Source organism: Acipenser ruthenus, chromosome 3, assembly GCF_902713425.1.
Source record: "Acipenser ruthenus chromosome 3, fAciRut3.2 maternal haplotype, whole genome shotgun sequence".
Lineage (NCBI taxonomy): Eukaryota > Metazoa > Chordata > Actinopteri > Acipenseriformes > Acipenseridae > Acipenser > Acipenser ruthenus.
Window position 1 is genome coordinate 29,951,380 of NC_081191.1, and position 13,851 is coordinate 29,965,230.

The 13,851-nt window shown below is 35.3% G+C and overlaps 1 protein-coding gene across 1 annotated transcript in view; it reads right to left on the minus strand.

Moving 5' to 3' along the window:
• The window catches only part of cdkal1 (CDK5 regulatory subunit associated protein 1-like 1), a 433,346-nt gene that overhangs the window by 102,220 nt on the left and 317,275 nt on the right, over positions 1 to 13,851 (minus strand). Inside the window, exon 12 of the mRNA XM_034058608.3 lies at positions 7,059 to 7,121. Coding sequence (XP_033914499.1) covers positions 7,059 to 7,121 — 63 coding nt within the window. The remainder of the gene's footprint in view (positions 1 to 7,058; positions 7,122 to 13,851) is intronic.

A 13,851-nucleotide genomic window follows, 5' to 3' on the forward strand; every position in this document is an offset into this window, starting at 1 on the left:
ATGCTTCCATGCCATATATCACTATTGACTTAATTACAGAGCTGTTACATCAACATTATAATGTGCAAATAAGGAGGAGTATGCCTTAAAGTGGGTTAAAAATGTACAAGACTGAGTACAAATATTTAGAAAATACAACAGATATCATAACAGGCATCAACCCAAGATCAATTTGTTTTACCTGCAAATCAACCAACCCTTATTGTTCTTTCCATTTAAAATAATAACTGGGTCGGTAGCATTCACTTTGGCACAATGGTCTACAATTATTTTCAAAAATACTGTAAGTGTCCTATCAATGAGATTTAAAAATTCTGGAGTTTTGTGCATAAAACTAGTTTAGCCTTATGGCTTTCCAGTTTGTGTACATCCCCAAACTTCGTAAGTCAAGGTCACTCATGTGTGCTCAGATATATTCCTGATACAAATTAGCGATATCATGCAAACATGGATTTCATAATGGCCAGACAAACATTGCTGATGACAATACCATTCAGCCTACTGGTATAAAAGGGATTTTTTGTTTTCCCGTAAATATTGTTTTGTTATCCTACTTAAACTTTACAGGATAAGCTTATATGTTCAACATTTTTGAAAATATAAGAGGCATTGTAGCTTTAATCTTTAGTATGAATAAATTCAGGACTTATTTTATAAATCCACTCTTCTGGTGCTTTAGCTAAACTATACATTTTTGAGAAGTCTGCATTACTGTACTAAATGGAGAACAGATTTATACAAACTGGTCTTTCTTATTAAAGACTGCTCTTTAATGGGTTTCTGAATGTTTAAGATAGTGTTTTTTTTCATACATCAAGAGAGTTTCTGAGGCACAACATGCACTAATGGGTGATGATTACCATCTGCATGCATGTATGTATGTATGTGTGTGTATATATATATATATATATATATATATATATATATATATATATATATATATATATATATATATATATAGCAAGCAACAGCTATTCCATTTCTTCTATATTACTATTATTTATTTATTTTATAATCAATCATGTGTATAACCTACTATATCAGAAAATGTATCTAATATTACAAACAAACCAACACATACAAACATATGCCATTTGTAACGGTCAATCAGAATTCTACGGCTAATACACAACATGGAAATCTGAAATACACTCAACAGTGCAAGTCAAACCTTGCATGTGACAAACACACACTTCATATTCTCGTGCTGAAAATCTGCATCAGAGGAGGAAACGAGTGGGTGCTATAGATTGGTCTTCAAAGATTACTTTGAGCTTCAGCCTGACCAAACTGAAACAAATATATCTGCAAAATATAAATTGTGCCTTAGAAGTAACTATTTGTCAGTGCTGAAACAAATATCAGAATATTCGAACTAACGTTTCTTGACCTGTCCAACAAGTTTTTTTTTACACCACTTTACCATCTTGCCAGAAATTGCGAAAGAGTAAAATGACAAGTGGCGCTCCATTTGATGGAAAAAAAAAGGATTTACAAAGCTGCTCTTGACCCTCTATTTAGAAGTCTTAGACCAGATTATTATGCGCATGCATCATGATCTCTTCTCTAAAGCCACTGATGCGGTTTCAGATTTGGGAAGCAAACTGGCACAACCTGCTGGAAATGTCATGTTTAGTGATCAACACTTTTTTTTGTATAATTATATATATATATATATATATATATATATTGTGAAGCCATTTTTGGTTATGTGGAATGTAACAAACGTGAACCAAAATGATGAGTTTTTTTTTTTTTTTCATTGTACAACGCCTTGCCCATGTTTGTTTATTCAAGTCCAATTTCAGTTTTTGTTTGCTTGTTCATCAAAAAAAAAAAAAGGCATAAGTAAACTTCAGAAATGATGTTATTACTTTATGAAAATGTGTCTGTGGCCATTGTTTATTGTGAATAGGGGTTTTAATCTTTACATTTTCTACTGATCGATTTATCATCTGATCTAGGATCTATTACAACCCCTTCGCTGCTAGGGGTTTTTCTTGAATCTGGGACTTGTTTAAAGGTCTAATTTCTCATAAGTCTCTAAAGGAAACATATGAAACCTATATAGGTTTTTTCAGCACAATCTGAAGTTTTCAATGATATAATTTACTTGGGCATATCTACTCCACTGATTGAGTTATTGCAGATTAACATGGTAATTAGTCTTGCATCGCTAATATGATAACTATCTATGGAGAAGTACAACAAAAAGTGGTTTTATGCAGGAGATGCAAGTACATTATACCAGTTTAAGTTGCAAACAGTGAGAGAAGTTCTACCTGGTTCAGGAGAGTGAGTTTTTCATTTCCACTTGTTGACTAGTGCGAGAAGAAGGATGCAGGAAAGAAATTTGCAATGCAGCCTCTGGACTTATGGTTATGTGACTAAAAAGGGGTCTAAACAAATACATACATATTGAACTGGACACTTCTCTTTTTAGTTATTTCAACCACAACCTTATACTCAGATACAGTACAAAGAATTAATGACCAATTACTATTCTACTGTAGGCTTGCATAGCACACTTAAAATGAGACATGTGCGCTTGTTATCCATTTTTTTTTTACATCAATGTCAAGCACAAAAGCAGTTGTGGCAATACATATTTGGGGTTTCTACCATTGCCCAGCAGTGCTACGATTGTATATCAAGATAATTCTACAATTTCAATTTAGGTTTTGGGAAATACAAATAACACTACTGAATATTTGCGTCAACTAACATGTATTTATGTATTTATATTACTCTCCTTGTTTGGGTGATTTATGTTGCAATTACCCAAATACTGTGTTTTTAGTTTTATTAGATTGACAGAGTTCAGGAACTTTTCTTCAGTTATACTTGTCTTCCATAGATACATGTAACTTATCCATAGTATCTTTATATTAGTATGTTCCAGCACCACCTAGAGCACTACTGTATGTGTAAACTTGAGACAGAGGCAGATCACTAGACAGCACTTCTTACGTCTGTCTCTTTTGCCTCTTTTCCACTGTACAACCGAGCCATGCTGGGGTCGTACTGAGTCCTCACGGTGCGGTTAAGGAGAGCTTGGGTTGTTTTCCACAGCAGAACCAAGCCGTGCTACTGACATCACACGCAACGAAAGACAGTTGTTATTAATTATTGTTATTAATTAACTCAGTTTGCCAAAAGATGCACAAACAAATGGTGCTCAAAAATTTATAGACCAACGGTATAGTTGTATCTTGCTATAGTTCATTCAGGAATTTATTTATAAGCCACGCATTTTACTGATTATAGCGACTTAATAAAGTTAAGGGGAAAAAAGAAGGTTTTAAAAAATATTATTTGCCAAAGATATCCAGTTTAAGAACAGTTGTTGTTTCTAGAGTTGTTTTTTGCAAGAAGCTGCACGAGCGCAACATGAGCGCTAGTTGTATGTATGGTACAGCTGTATTTTGTTTTAATATATTTTTTTAAATTGTTTCATTTTCCACATTATGATCCTTGACCTTTATTAATATAATAAAGGTCAAGGATCAGAAATTTGGTATAACACTGTTTTGAGTGTGCGAGTTAGGTGTACCATACCCATGGTTTATGCCCATTTGCTTCAAATCGTCAGAAATTCGGGCATAAACGTTCTCATTTCTGACTCCAGCTCTTCCTGAACACATATGCCCACACAGAAACTAGAGCCTGCACTTCCTCAGTGTCCCAAGGCTGTACTGTTCTCTCATCACACTCGCTGCCCGGCATGTTGTTTGTCTTTGTGGAGTGTACTGACTGACGCAATGGAATGATGAAAATCCTTAACCCCGCCCCTGGCTCGGCTCGGCTCGGCTCACAGCTGGATTCAGATGTCTTGTGAGGCCAGAGTTCCAAGGTTTGGTTCTCACTTGGCTCGACAAATAGCCAGTGGAGAACCACCCGTACTGGACTAAATAGTAGATATCTAGGTAATTGTGGCTGGGGGGGGGGGGGAACTCCTCCAAGTGCATGTAATTACCATAGAAGCTGAGGATATTGGGATCCTTGTGTGTCTGAGATACAGAAACACTGAAAGAATTATTGAGACATCTAAGCTCTTCGGCTTGATAATCTTCAACCTTCAATAAATGCTGTTTCCCATATGGCACTAAAACAGTAATGTCTACTTAAGAAAACATATATCTATTAGTTGTCACAGAGCAATATACAGTAAAGCTTTACATATATTCTTATTGCCATCGTTTTTATCTGACTGTCTTAATAAAAGATTAAAAACTAAAATCTCCAAGATTTTCCTAATTTCTAAAAACATGAGTTACCAGCTAAAGGCTAGACAAACCATACAGTAGGAAAGTGTGCATTAGAAACATTGTCTAAAGAAAACATTGCAATTGCTATAATACTAGAATTCTAATGTAAAATGCCCTATTTATTTTTTTATTTCAGTCTGAGCTGCGCCCTGGGCTTCCAAGTAAACTGCATTGCTTTCCACTTCACAGTGCTAAGATTAGAACCGACAATGCCAACAGTTTCATTTATTTATTTTTACTTCAAGGTCTAGTTTTAAAAAAATGTACTGTACCTGGCTGATTAGGAAAAACAAAAAGCAAATTAAATACATCATTATAAAAAGCAGCAGTATACATGTGAATAAAGACACATTAATGCTTAATTATTGTTCCTCGTGCCACATTTTAGACAACATTCATCAAATTGTGGGGTAATTAAATGCCCCCCAGTTTTCTACTTAGCCAAACTAATGTCCCTTAAGTAGTTTAACTGTGGATGTCATAGAGTTGCATGCTAATAAAACACTCAGGTGTCATTAGAAACTGCAGGAGGGATTCCGAGCAGCATTGCCTTGCTAATTTTAATTATTAATGCTAATGAGTGGAAATCTTATTGTGCATCAAATAAGAAGTTTTTTAATATTCTTGAAATCAGTGGTCATAGAGGCTACAAGTCCATTACGTACCATATATGAAGTTCAATCACTTTTCCTGTTTTGTATCTTTATGAAGCAAATACAGAATTCTCAGAGATAAGCAATTAAAAGCGACAGACAGACAGGAGTGATCCCATATATAGTAAAGCACACCCTCACTGGGGATGTTTACACATAACATTTCAGTTTCAGTGGAAATATTTGTAGCAGAAAGTTCAGATGCACAGCTACGGCTAAGTTTTGCATCACCCTATATAATTAACTAATTATGCTTCATAAGGTTGAATGAAACCTGGTGAATAATGTTACGTTAACATAATGAATTACTTATCGCTTTAGTTTTCTATATACTTAACAAAAAAAAAATGCCTAAAATAACCAATTCACCTTTCAGTAAAACATATTTGTTTCAATTGGTTTTTCATCATGTAACCTTAACTCCAATAAGTTTCAAAGGCTTTGCACGCAAGTTGTATGCGTAATCATATGTTACGACCTGCCTTATTGGCACAATTCTCCAATAAGGACCTAGGGATCTCATGTTTAATAACCAAATCAGAACAACTTAAAGGACTAGGCTACTACAAGACTTTTTAATTCACTATAGGAAAGTTAAACACATTTCTTTTGGAGGGGGGGAATAAAAAACAGAAAAAGTCCAAGTTTTAAATCAATGCCTTTTATCAACGTGCATGCTTAAATGGGAAAGGATATTAAAAGTAAGGGTGCAACTTTATGTCTCTCTCAAACCAAAACTGACATTTTATAAAATTCCAAATCAAAATTATAATGACCAAACACAAAACCAAAACCAAACTATATTGAGTGACCCTTTGATTAATCCTTGGTAAGAAATCAGTCCAAGCTTAATCATTTCAATCTGTACTTCATAAAGCCAGTATAACTGTACCGTCTTGCACCTCTAATTAAAAGTACTAGTTTCTGTGGATATGGTGCATAGTGGGGATACAGTAGTCAGACTGAAGTTTTTATGGACCCTTTCACAGCAACACACGACACTTGCCTGTCCCTGAAAACGGAAGGGCACCAAATTTTAAAAAAACCCGCCACCGTCTGTTTCCCAGTGCTATATATCTTTCTAAATAATGCACAATTGATAAAATATAAAAAAAAAACAACATCAAAAGTATCATGTTGAAAGAATTGTATTAAGAAGCAGTTGGTGTGTCCCCCCACCCCATATTTCTAAATTTGTTACAGAGACCTACAAGGTCAGATTTTGTTTGAGCTGCAGCAATCTTGTGTCTCAGATTACTGGGCTAGGGCTGACACTGGGTGTTCGCACAGTAGGTGATGAAGCAGGCCTTCTTAGTCTGACGGTGGAAATCTACACAACCTTACTGTCTTAGCTCAAAAATCGTTAAATGCACTCTTGGTTTTCTGCAGGTTTAAATCTGTCACTCTCCATAATAACTTTTTAAAGATCTTCATTCCATTTTTTATAGTCTATTTACTATGAAATTAAAGAAGAGAAAGGTTATGGGACAGCTCACAGGAAGGAAAATTTACTTTTATTGAATGGAAACAGAGTAGTAAGTGGTTAATGTTGAATTTTAATGATGTAATTAAAATAAGCTATGGGGCTTATAGGAGTTCTAGAAGACATTGTTAGTGATCTTCTAATGATTACTATACATGAAACACCATGTCATATTTTAGATTACAGAGGATATATTAGCAGACACCTGCAGTCATTTACCCCTCATGTAAATACAGTGTGCCACGTTATTGGATATAGCTAGACTTATCATGTTTAGCTAGACTTTAGACTTCAAAATGACAATACACAAAGACACAAAGATATTGCCAATTGATAACTAACTAAATCAATCAATCATCATGCAGCAAAGTGTTAGAAATACCGTACATATAAGCTACCATAACGAAAGACCCATAGACAAAAAATGGAAGCAGCTACTTGCCAACCCCTTGCCTATACAGGAATGGCTGCAGAGGGAAGGCTGTTGTGATGGATCCCTGCCGAGGGTGGTGAGCACTGCCAAGGCAGCTGCACTACTTCTTTGTTCATACTTCACACTTATTTTATGTTATTTCTTTCTTTCTTTTTTTTTATAAATAAAAAGAGCAGCATAGCAAACAGGACACACAGACACTGAACGTGGTTCTTTCTTACCTTATGATCATAAGGGTTGTATGAATGAAACAACTGGGACAGCTCTTTTGTTCTTTGTTTTTTCTGTGAAAAGAATAAAAAAATAAATAAAAAAACACACATTGTTTGTTTTAATCATTTGGTATCATAAAAAAAAGAAAGCAAACAAAAAAAATGTGTAACCATCTCCAAGGTCATTTGAGAAGAAAATAAAAATGAATATTAAATTGTTAAACATTTGGGGATAAAGCAACCTAATTCACTAGCCTTTCACTTCTGGCGTTCTGGGTTGAAAGTCATAACTGAAAGCATAGTGATCGTGCAAGTAGACACTATCTTAAGTTACTGCTAGAATTCTGCACAATTTGCAGTCTCTGCATGGATGTTAATTTATTATTTCATGTTGTGTTTTCACACTGGACACTGCAATTTCTTACTTGGAGATTTCGTAAAGCCCTTTCTTTTAGATGACTGAATTTCACATGTTTACATATTTTTTTGAATGTAGCAACTTTAATTTTAGAAATTTTTAACCTACAAATGTGTTTTTTCATGATGTCTATGGACTGGACACTGTATGCAGCTTTAAAGTTTAATATTTGTTTTGTGAAAAGTGGACATACTGCAGCAACTTTGAATTGGATTTCACCAGTCAATAAATATGTTAACTGCACTCATTGGTTCTTTAGTATGACTGTGTGCTGTGCCCTACCTTTGAATTTTAAGCATACCTAATTCTAAACGTAATCCATCTACCTAATGTAGAAAATACTCCCTCTGCAATAATGCCTGTAATTTCGCCAATGCCTGAGTCAACGCCCCATCACACTTTTGCCTTGATGACAACTTTACGCCCTCCCTGGGCGTTGACACCGGTGTGTATATGTACAAATTTTCGTTTTGGTCACACTGGAACATAGTGTTTCAGTGCTGTACAGACGTTCTATGTCGTTATCCGTTAGTGCTTCAGCTTTATTTGGATGATTACCTTGTTTTAATTTCCTGTTCCTCTCTAGTTTCTCAGAGACACGAATGTACCTGCTTTACATCATTTTTTTTAAACGTATTCTCATTTTGTTGATCATTAATGAACATTTCTGTACTGTGGGTGTTGTCGAGTGACTGAAAAAACGAGACATTTTGTGTTTGAATTGAAACTGATGTCTCAAGGAGTCGAATGGGTCAAAGTTCAAGTATATTTTCCTCTAGAGGAATTATCACTTTTTGACGTCACTACTGTGGTATTATGCCTTTTTTTTCAAATGGCTCAGGATGCAAATATAGCCTTCATCCATGTGTGTGTGTATATATATATATATATATATATATATATATATATATATATATATATATATACACACACACACACATACACACACACACAACCCTACTATTGTGGGGCTGTCATAATAATTGCACATACAACAATCTACTTATTAAAAAAACGACAGGAATTGTCTCATACCCTGTCACTTACCCTAACCTTAAATCAGAACCCATGTGGTAATAAATCAATTCCTTTGCACTGAAGCAGGACTCCAATATACAAGCTTGGAGATTCTCAGTATTTAAACACTAAGCAAAGCAGATTTATTCATTCAAATTCATTCAAAACCAAAACAGCATTTGCTCCAGTGCAAAGTCTGCACCACTTGAAATAAAACAAAGAATTAGCATACTAATACAAAACATAAGCAAACAAGTCATATTTTCCCCAAAAGAATAAACAGGTAATGCTTAATGACGGTATCTTTCAACTCTCATTCCGGATGACAGTTGCAAAATCTGCACATCATTGTTGTCACCGTCAGCTGCATACATCCCCTCATGCTCAAATTCTTTGCAGTGTTGTTTAATTGTTATATGCGGTTAAGGCATTTTAGAAACAAATATCTCTTCTTTTCCATCACAATTTTAATTCCCAAACAACTCACTCCAAATTATCCATCTGCACAAGTGCTAGTCAGAGCTTCCGTTTCCCTTCAGATCGTGCTTATGGTAACAGCTGAGCCTTGACAACTACCATTGCAAGTATTTATTAGAATAAAAAAATGTAATTCTAGGTTTGCTTTATAATGTTTTTTTTGTTTTATTTCGTTTTATATTTGTATTATCGTTTTAGATGTTGTATTTTGTTTTATTTTGTGCTATTTCATATTTCTGACAGACAGGGTCCAACCCCAATGGAAATTTATAATTTCTAGAAATTCCTTGAAAACAAAGAATTTTAGGAAAAATCTTTTGTAGCAAAAGTTTTGCTTTTGTGGATGAGGATGTGGATTTCAGCAATTTTTTTGCAAAACTCCAAAAATGCTAATTAAAAAAATATTCATACCCTTTGATGCTATGATAGTACTGTCTGCAAGGTGCTAGAAATTTCAATATGTTAATGCAGAACCTAATTCCAAAAAAGTCTAGAACATGCTGGATTGTAGGTGAACATTCTTACAGAGTATAAAAGGGTTAGGCATAGGATAATTGCTGTCATTACCAATAAGTCAATATCAGTGGCGTGCTGTGACCAAATGGACTGGGGTAGCAGAGTCGACAACACCCCGACCCCACCCCCCCACCCTCGATATTGCTTATCAATGTATATTTATAAGCAATATCGTGCAAATCCAGCTATCCTCCTAACTGCAGTGCTAACCAAGGAATATTCATGTTTTGGGGTTGCTCACTAATGATTGGTCAGCTGTCAGAGCTTTGACTTTCCCATTGGTTGCTAAAGCAAGCCCTTCCAGTGAGGCAGAGTATACCCTGAGAGATTTATGGCCCGCCTTTGCTCACTCCTGATTGGTCACCTGTCTAAAAAAAAAAAAAAGACATTCTTCAACTCGCCTATTGGTTAAACTTACTCAAGACCTTCAACTGAAACGGAGAATACCCTCAACTGTTTTTTTGTCTTAGACTTATGCGGGGGAAATGCAGATCTCTTATTGGCTGACCGCATCACTTTCAGGAAACCTCTAAACTCTTAAAAAACCTCTAGTAAACCCTGTAAGTCATCTTAGATAAAGGTGTCACACAAATGAACAAATAATAATTAGAGTAGTATGTTTCACAGTATAAGCAAGCACACTGTATGCAAGTGACTGAGGCAACGTAATGTCATTTGACTGACGGTTTACTTGGCAGAGAATACCTTGAAGGTCCTGGCGGCACGCCACTGTCAATATGGGAAAAAGTAAAAGGCTATCTGAAGACCTTAGGCACAAAATTAATTATTGTCATAAAGCTGGAGAAGGATACAAGATTTCCAAGCATTTGAGTATCCCAATTTCAAATACTGTTTCTATGATCAAGTAGTACACTACTCATGGTACTGTCACAACGCTCCCTTGGTCTGGAAAAAAGGTTCTTTCACCAAGAACAAGTAGAAGAATTGGGAGGAAGGTTAATAACAATCAGAGATTGACTGCCAAAGATATTCAAAGTGAATTGGCTGCAAGTGAGACTGGGGTTTCCATTTCAACCATGGGTCGAGTATTGCATGGTGAAGGTCTCAATGGTCGCAGGCCAAGGAAAGTCACGAGGACAATCGCTTAAAGTTTGTAAAACGGCATTTGAATGATGGATATGAGTAAGGTTTTGTGGAGTGATGAAAAAAATCGAGCTATTTGGTCATGCTGATGGTTGTTACGTTTGGAGAAAGTGGTGAGGCATACAAAGAAAAGAACACCATACCTACTGTCAAGCATGGAGGTGGTAATATCCTTCTATGGGGCTGTTTTTCCTCTAATGGCACAGCAAATTTAGTTCCAATACATGGTAAAATGGATTCCCTAGCATACCAAAAGATATTGGCCAATCATCTGAAACCCATCGCTACAAAACTTAGTTTAAACCACAACTGGATGTTCCAACACGACAACGATCCAAAGCACACGTCAAAATCGACTTCAGAATGGCTAAAGAAGAATAAAATCAAAAGTTCTGGAATGGCCTAGTCAAAGTCCCGATCTAAATCCGATTGAGAATCTTTGGGTATGAGTTGAAGAAGGTCGTGCACAAGAGAAGTCCTCGGAATTTGAATGAATTGGAACAATTTTGCGTTGAAGAATAGTCAAAAATCACTAAAGAATCATGCCAAAAGCTCATTGACAAATATCCTAATAATTTAAAAGAGGTTAGTATTGCTAAATATGCCTCAACTAGCTATTGATTTCATTTTCCTTGGCAGAGTATGGATATTTTTTAATTAGCAATTTTTGAGTTTTACAAAAAGAAGTTGCTGAAATAAATAATTGTAGACATCTATTTCATGTAACTTCTTTTCCTCATCCACAGAAGCAAAACTTTGCTACAAAAGATTTTTCCTATAATTATTTGTTTTCAAGAAATTTCTAGAAATTATAAACTTCCATTGGGGTATGTAAACTTTTGACTTCAACTGTATGTATGTATATCTATATCCTTGGCTACCCTTCTCCCACAATTTGTAAAGAAGTGAAAAGAGGGAGCAACCAATTAAGAGCTATAATATTTTTATTTAAAAGCATTGGCACAAAATATTAGCTTTTAAGACTAAGCTGTCAAACTCAACAAATAAGCACATTACTATTATTTGCACCATAAGCTGTTAGCATAAACATAAGTTCTTTTACTGCACTCCTGTCATTCCCTGCCACTTCATTTTACAAGGCAGAAATGTATTTTGTACAATTTAAAAAGAACAATAAACTGCATTAGTTGCAACCTATTTTAAGGCATAAATGACATGTACAGGTAGGTGTCCTTTTCAGCAAATGGAAACAATGTGTTTATGGACTACAGTATTTATTTTGCATTACAAAGGAGAATTTCTGTATTAATGCCATAATGTCTTCCCCACCAATTATTATTATTTTTTTTTTTTTTGACAGTCAGTACATTTTAGTCAGGGCAGAAGGTCTTTACAGTGGACAGCCACTTTAAAACAGACAGAGAGGTGACATGTATTAGAAGAACTGACCTCTTCAAGTAATAACATAATAATAATACCACATGTTAGGCCTCACCAAATCTCACAATCTAGAAGTATAGCTATGTTGTTAGGTTTGTTTATATGATGGCAAACAAGGCTGGTATATTTCATTAAATGGCCTACAAGTCTTAGCTGACACCACTGCAGATGCTCATTCTTTTGTGATAAAAAGAAGAAAAATAACTTTTGGGTACTAATGCACTTTGTGATATGGCTAGCTTATTTAAATATATACAGGTATCTGAAGAGCAGATTGTAAGGAGTCAGAGTGTCATTCTGCTTTTATTCATCTGGCCGTGAATCTACTGTACAGCTGACGTGGTATGGTTTGGTGTCTGGCATGTTAGCTGCAGTGGCTGCTTCGTTTCCAACTTCACTAAACAGAGTGTTTGTGAGCATTCCAACTTTCCATATACCAAGACTACAAGTTAAAATTGAGAATGAATATGACACATACATTTTTGACGACATCCTGTACTCAGAAGCATTAACTGGAATACATTTACATTTGAAATAAATTATTTGGCATTACATTTCAATTTCATTTTCAGTTTCTACTTTATCTCAAACCCATTTTTTTTTTTTTTTTTTTTTTTATATATATGAACTGCCATATACTGTTCAGTGTTATCAAGTTTATCAGCCATGTCTTGGACACCACCAGAAATTGCTAAGCAAGAAAAGATATTCATTAAAGTTACTGTGAAAGACCATAACCCCTCCTAGCAGATGAATACATTGATTGTTCCTGTCAATGGAAGGGGGGAGGTTGTAGGTACAGGGTCACTATAAAAGCATCAGCCTAACAGAATAGTTTATTTTCCTTCAAACCATATATTGTTGTTCTGGATAATAGTACTGGAAATTTGATTAAAAAAAACAGATGAACTTTTCTGTGACCTTTTGAGACTCGATATGTTGCCCCATTATACCTGAAACTGGGAGATTGCTTTAGCCTGAATAGACCACTGAAAAGCTTGATAAGCCAAATAACTGCTTTTTTTTTATTATGATTATCTGTTTGAGCTCTGTTTCTGTGAACACAGATTTTTAAAGGGCTTTTGAAAGTTATTGCATTTAAATCGATAGCATAAAAGCACATAAAGATATTTTATTCTATTCTTGTTTTAGATTGCTGCGCACACATTTATTAAAACCACTAAAAACTCATTTTCAGAGTTACAGACATGTCAGACTTACAAACAACCTCCATTCCCAAGGTGTTCGTAACTCTGAGGTTCTACTGTATATAAATGTACAAAAAATAAAATTCCTCCACTCCCGTTATTCAATGATGGTCTTACCAGATTATGTAAAAATGTTGACATACTGCAGTGTACGTAGGACATACTGATCCAATTTTTCATGTGATTGATAAATCTAATTTTGTATTTACATCTGTGGTGGGGGGGTGACTATCACAGTCATGTTTGTTGTACATGGTAACATTTTAGCTGTCTTGGGAAGATAAATGACTTGTTGGTATTATTGTTTACTAAAATTCTGATATCACTGCATATTTAGCCAAGTTAGGTGACATTTTAGATTTTCCTGTTCTGCTTTTAAAGCTTATCTCAATTTTGATCTTGATCCATAGTCAAAAGGTCCTGAATGAAAGTTCATACTATCTCTATATTCTCAAAAAAGGTTTGATTTTCCTTGATTTGATAGCTCATTCATAGCTTAAATGATTGGGAACTAAGGGGTCCACGAGTGGCTCATCCAGTTAATGCGCTGCCACTGGGAGCTCAGGATGAGTCATACAACTTGGACGGTGCCAGTTTGCATCAAGGCTGTGCAAAGAGGCCGAACCTTGCTGGGGACTCCAAAGGGGACGTCACATTGGCT